This window comes from Kryptolebias marmoratus, linkage group LG1, assembly GCF_001649575.2.
Source record: "Kryptolebias marmoratus isolate JLee-2015 linkage group LG1, ASM164957v2, whole genome shotgun sequence".
In the NCBI taxonomy this organism is placed as follows: Eukaryota; Metazoa; Chordata; class Actinopteri; order Cyprinodontiformes; family Rivulidae; genus Kryptolebias; species Kryptolebias marmoratus.
The window spans coordinates 33,024,322-33,030,100 of NC_051430.1; the positions used below are offsets into that span (position 1 = coordinate 33,024,322).

Sequence of the window (5,779 nt, forward strand, 5' to 3'; positions counted from 1 at the left end):
TATATATATATATATATATATATTATTTTTATTCTCTTCTACTTTCACCTGTAATTAATGTTTTGTTGCTTTGTGATGCACGGTTTGAGACACGTTGTCTCCTGAACTGCCTGTTGTCACTTTTGACTCTGTCTCGTGCTTGATTACACATGTTGGACTGATGGATACATTCTTATCTTCTTTTATTACTTTACCGGTATGCTGACGGACTATTCTGAGTGGTTGGTCTTGTTCATTTTTGTTTTTAGTGTTAGTCTTTTTTTTATTTTGTTTTGATATTTGTCTTCCTTAGCTGTTTGTGTCAAAAAAAAAAGTTGTATTTGAAAAATTATAAATAAAGTATTAAAAAAAACTGACATAAAGAAATGCTTGGCCTTTATTTCTTTTACTTGTTTGTTCAAACTTCATTATTATTGTTCATAGGGTGGCTGTGGATCAGTGGTTAGAGCAGTTGTAAATAAGAGAGTTGGAGGTTTGATTCCTGACAGCAGCCACATGTTGAAGTGTCTCTAGGCAAGATGCTGAATCCCTCATTTCATCTGATGTGCCCCATGAGTGTATTAATGCCATCTAAAGCACTGCTTAGACCAGTGGTCTCCAACCCTGGTCCTCAGGGCCACCATCCTGCATGTTTTCCTTGTTTCTCTGCTCCAACACACCTGATTCAGAGGTTAAATCACCTCTCCATGTTCTACAGAAGCCTGTTAATCACCCATTGATTCAGATCAGGTGTGTTGGAGCAGAGAAACAAGTAAAACCTGAGGGATGGTGGCCCTGAGGACCAGGATTGGAGACCACTGGCTTAGACTCTACAGAATGATTTATTCAGAGCAACTTTGTAGTAGATTGCTGTATAAATATGTGTGGATGGGTAAATGGGGGCCGACTGTGTTTTAAAGATCTTTGAGTTGCATGGTTGTCTAGAAAGACCCAATACAAGTGCAGTCCATTTACCAGAGTTAGTCATGGAGTTCCTCATGTTTCAGTGTTGACTCTTTACTTTTTTTTATGTGGATCAATCAGTTCAAACTTTCCATCAGGCTATTCAGACTAATTTAACCAGAAACTGTTGTCACTATACTACTTGCTCACACGTCTATTTGTATGTTTTATATGTCACATTTATCTTTATGTTATTTATTTGTTTTAATAAACCCTTGATGTTGATCTGCTGTGTGTGAATGGATTTGGTACCTCTCCACCAGTGGATGGTTCTGGTTCAGAGTATCTGCTGTCACAGACCACATCATTGATGTTAAAGGCTGTCTCATTCGGGACCGAAGGGAAATGCAGCGCACAGTCTTCTGCAAAGTATCGAAAAACCTTCCAAGTTCGGCCAAAATCCTTGGATCGCTCCACCAACATGGCTGCAGGCCGGAAACTCTGCAGACAGACAGTTCAGGGGCATTTGTTCTTCAGAATTATAAATAATAAACACATTGAGCTGATAGTAGTGGAGGGGAGTTTTATTTTAGCTTCACTTTTCTGAAAATAACTCATCTGCTGATATCAAACTGACTCTGCTAAAACATTTTAATTTTAATTTTCTTCCAGTAGGGCCCGCATTGTTTTAACTTTCAGGCTTTTTGCATCAAGAACCTTTCATTTTTTTTAAGGTTATCCCAGACTGACTTCTGCCTTTTATTCTATTACCTGCCACTTCAAACAGCTTCCCACCAAGGACCACAGAAGAAGAACCCAGGATTAAAGCTTGTGAGTCAACTTGGGCCCGGTCCCAATCCTCGCCCTCCACCCTGCGCCCCTCTATGAAGGATATACTCAGTCAAAGTGCACAGAAGGGTTCGTGTGCAGGTTACAAGCATGCAGACATTGGAGAATTGGGACAGTATAGGTTACGTCATCTACTTGCGCCTCTGCATTGTAACTGTGACATCCAACATGGCCGGCCAGTCCCTGTTTTTGCATTTTAAGAAGGTGCCAGTACGATTTTAAAAGTACAGTTTAGGTATTTTTGCTTTCCAAAGTCATTGCTGGAGATACTTGGCTGTTCAGATGTGTTTTGTTCTGACTTGTTAAATACACACCTGTACAGCAGAGTGAAACAAGAATTATTTCAATACTTCAAATTTAAAAACTGCTTTTTTCATGACAGACGCAGCTCGCTCTGTCACCACCGCCATGTTTCCGCCTTCTCATTCAAAACCTTTTCATTATCAATAAAGATAATTTTTTAAAAAACAAAACGTCACATGCAGAGATGGATTGTAGGTAAATACTTCGCTGAAGTCCGCTTGGATGCGGGCTTCGCTAAAGGCCAGATGTAGTACACAAAGGGGGCGGGGCTAAAGAGCACTCCGGAAGATTGGGACACACTACGCAGTCAAACCCTGCAGCATGAACGTGCATTTGAAGGACACGAGGGTGGAAGTGTGAGTAATGGGACCGGGCCTTGACTTCAGTTTCCACCTGTCATCAGTCAGGTAATCACCCTCCCCAGCACCAAACTGTGTCCTTGTTGGTTTTCTGTTGTCATTAGCAGACATTTAGCATGAAGTCATTGGTGTATATAAACTCTCAGTTATCTTCAGTAACTTTTGAGTTTACATTGAGAACACAGCCTTATGAACACATATGTTAAAATAAATGTTTGTCAGAATTTCTCCAGCTGTTACATATGGTCAGGCTTGTATAAAAGAAACTGGTAAGTTATCTGTTTTACCTTGAATGTGAGGACCAGGTGACTAAACTGAAAAACGGACTCCAGATCTAATTGGATGCTGACATGATGAACTCCTGCAGGAAAACAAAAAAAGGTTTATAATGTGGTGGTGATGATGCACCTCTATCCTAATGGACAAGTTTTTACCGTTCTGATTCTTTAAGCTCACCGTTCTCAGACTGCCACCACTTCGTTTTTCTCTCGGGGTCAAAGGTTGTGATGATGTTCTCAATACGGTGGCTGTTTGGGTTGCTGTAGTGGTTGTAGGGTAGTCGAGAGTCGCAAATGAAGCATTTCTGCTCTCCCTGATGAATAAATACAAATACTCATCACCATCACTGGCCAGAATTATTTCTAGTGTTAAAAGCGTTTGTCTGGATGGGGTGTTGGAGCATCTCTCTCATGTATTTGCTTCTCTTTATGGCAAAAGGGCAACAATGCTTTTGCATATCTGTGTGTGTTTGTTTATCTATAAACAATCAAATAAAGAAAAAACTGACTGGTTATTTTGTTTTTTGTTTTTTATTATAACACCAAAAACAAAAAAAAGCCTGGTTTTTCATATTTCACTTTTAGGCTAAGATCGGAAACACGAAATGGAAAAACGGGCAGCAGGACAGAATTTGATTTAAATATTTATTTGGTCGGGTTTAGGAGAGCAGGAAGTGGATTTATGTGGTGGCTAAGGTAATGTAGTGGTTACTATGGCAACGCCAGAACCACAGATCGAGGACTTGTTTCACAGCGGTTTGATCCTCAAAACAAGTCTCCATGGCTGATGGGTCCGTCTGGATTATCCGGTCCTGATTGATCAATATTGAAGAAACATAAATATGTAGACGATCATTACGTTCTGGAGTGAATCCGCCGTCGCCGCCATGTTGGACAGATCTCTCCTCTCTCTAAGAGCCAACAGGAGGAAACAGAGCGAGCAGCTATGACCGGATTTTATATCTCGTGGGATTACCTTTCACAACTAAGACTGACCAATAATTTTGGTTGTTTGACCATTTATTATATTATGTTATCATAGCTAACGTTATTTAGCAAACAACGAAATGCTAACAGGAGGAACTGGTGCTTCTCTCTCTTTAGCTCCTTAATGTTTGTCTCATCGTTCCATATGCTACCACTCAAACCTTATACTCCGTTATTATACTCAGATTGTTCTTTTGGCTGGTGTTCCTGCTCTGGATGCCTCTCACCTCCAGGTATCCAATGATGCAATAGTTCTGAGGTCTGTTGAGACCACACGTTGATGAGGCCGAAAGCTGCGCTGCACGACCCACCATCAAGTCACCCAGCTTGGGGTAACAGGAGCTGCCATGGCACTGCGTCTGGGGGTCTCGGTGGTCCTGAAGTTTGACTTCTGGAAAAAAAACTGCAAGAAAAGATGAGTCATAGCTAGAAAATCCATCTTTCAATGTGAAATAATAAACCTCTTAATATAGTAACTTAAACCATCGGTAGACCGAAGACTCCTGTTAGTGGGGATGGATTGAATGACGCTTTACATGATGTTTGGGGTTTAGGATATATTTTTATAAACCAACCCTGATCCGTACTTCTCCACAACTTTGTCTATGACTTGTGTGGAGAGTTCCTTGGTCTTCATGATGTCGCTCCTAATACTTTGAGGTATTGGACCGGTGTTGATTCTGAGGACTGTTATAACAGTTTAGATCATTGAATTCTTAGATTGCCCACAGCTGGAGCTTATTGAACTAATAATGTAGCTAAGCACAAACCACTTTTCAGTTTTAGATTTTTAAATCTAGTTTTTTACCCCCTCATTTCACTTCATTACTCTGGAGTGTTTTCTGAAAATTATTGCTTTTAATAAAAAATATTGCAGGTTCTAAAGTAACAAAAGGAGGAGGATGAATATTGTTTGCAGCCCAGTATATATCCCAGTAAATGCGGGGTACCAGAATCTTTATACTCTGGTTCTCCTTGTAGAACTCATGCACTTGACAATTTTTGGTTTCTTCTCAGACTGAAAACTTTCCTCTTGGTGAACCTTAACAGAATGACAACAATAGCTTCAAGCGTCCAACTTTCTCCCTCCAAGTCAACTCCCATAACTTTACTGGTTCCACTGGGTTGTCACTCCAACTTGACTGACTTTATTTTGAATGTTCTCCATCTCGCTGTCTGTACCTTGAGTCATGAACAGAACCTGGATCGGTTCTCTATTCATTGCTCTACTTCCCTACAGGATCTCTGCAGTAACTTAGGTCTCTAATGATGAAACTAAAGTTCTCTTTACTACTTTTTACATTTCCTTGCTCCTGTGTGATCAGACAGGCGACTGTGATGAGCTGAACTTACCAATGAGGAAAATGAAGATCATGTTTGTGGTGATAACAGGCAGTCTTTCGTGGATTCTCTTCTGATGAACTCTAAAGCACATACACAGACAGAAAAAAACTTGTTGGTCTCCAGATGTTAAAATGTTAAAATGTGATGTGTATCCGGAAGGTTATAGAAAATGAAACTGAAACAAAATATTTAAACTAACCTCAGAACAGACAAAACTACACAAACCAAAACTAAACACAGCTGTTAAGAAACAAAACAAGAGCTAAAAACCTAAATGCAGTTTACTGCTCATCTTATAGATTTATTTTTTGGTTAGGAAAACACATTTTTTTGACATATTTACTTCATTCAGAACTCTGACAAGGTTTACCAGAATAAAAGTTGAAGGGAGAATTCAGTTGATGAAGTTCAGATACAGATGGAAAAATCTTTATTCAGTAGAAAACCATTTCCCCTAAAGGCACAGATGAACTTCAACAGGAATGCTTGAGTCCCTACAGCAACTTCAAACAAAAAAAAATGAGTTCAAACCCAATAAAAAAGATTTATTGCCCAGAAATAAAATATCTAGCTTCCTCGTCAGATTTTCCTACCGTAGCACGGCTAAACAGCGATGTCTAACGGTCGGTGCTACTTGTCAAAAACTGCTACCGTCATGTTTACAAACCGAAAACTATAGCGGTTTGTGTTCATGTTAAATATCATCGGATACTGAAGTGGAAGCTTAGGAGTTCTGCTTAGCATAGCATTGGAACAATTTATATCCACGACGAAAAC

The 5,779-nt window shown here is 39.7% G+C and overlaps 1 protein-coding gene across 2 annotated transcripts in view; it reads right to left on the reverse strand.

Annotated features, from left to right (window-relative positions):
- The window catches only part of lamb4 (laminin, beta 4), a 40,760-nt gene that overhangs the window by 29,359 nt on the left and 5,622 nt on the right, over nucleotides 1-5,779 (reverse strand). For both annotated transcript variants that reach the window (XM_017426358.3, XM_017426357.3), the window contains exons 2-6: nucleotides 5,012-5,082; nucleotides 3,886-4,061; nucleotides 2,850-2,985; nucleotides 2,681-2,754; nucleotides 1,195-1,383 (exon numbers count right to left, since the gene is read on the reverse strand). In XM_017426358.3, coding sequence (XP_017281847.1) covers nucleotides 1,195-1,383; nucleotides 2,681-2,754; nucleotides 2,850-2,985; nucleotides 3,886-4,061; nucleotides 5,012-5,033 — 597 coding nt within the window. In that variant the 5' untranslated portion in view covers nucleotides 5,034-5,082. The remainder of the gene's footprint in view (nucleotides 1-1,194; nucleotides 1,384-2,680; nucleotides 2,755-2,849; nucleotides 2,986-3,885; nucleotides 4,062-5,011; nucleotides 5,083-5,779) is intronic.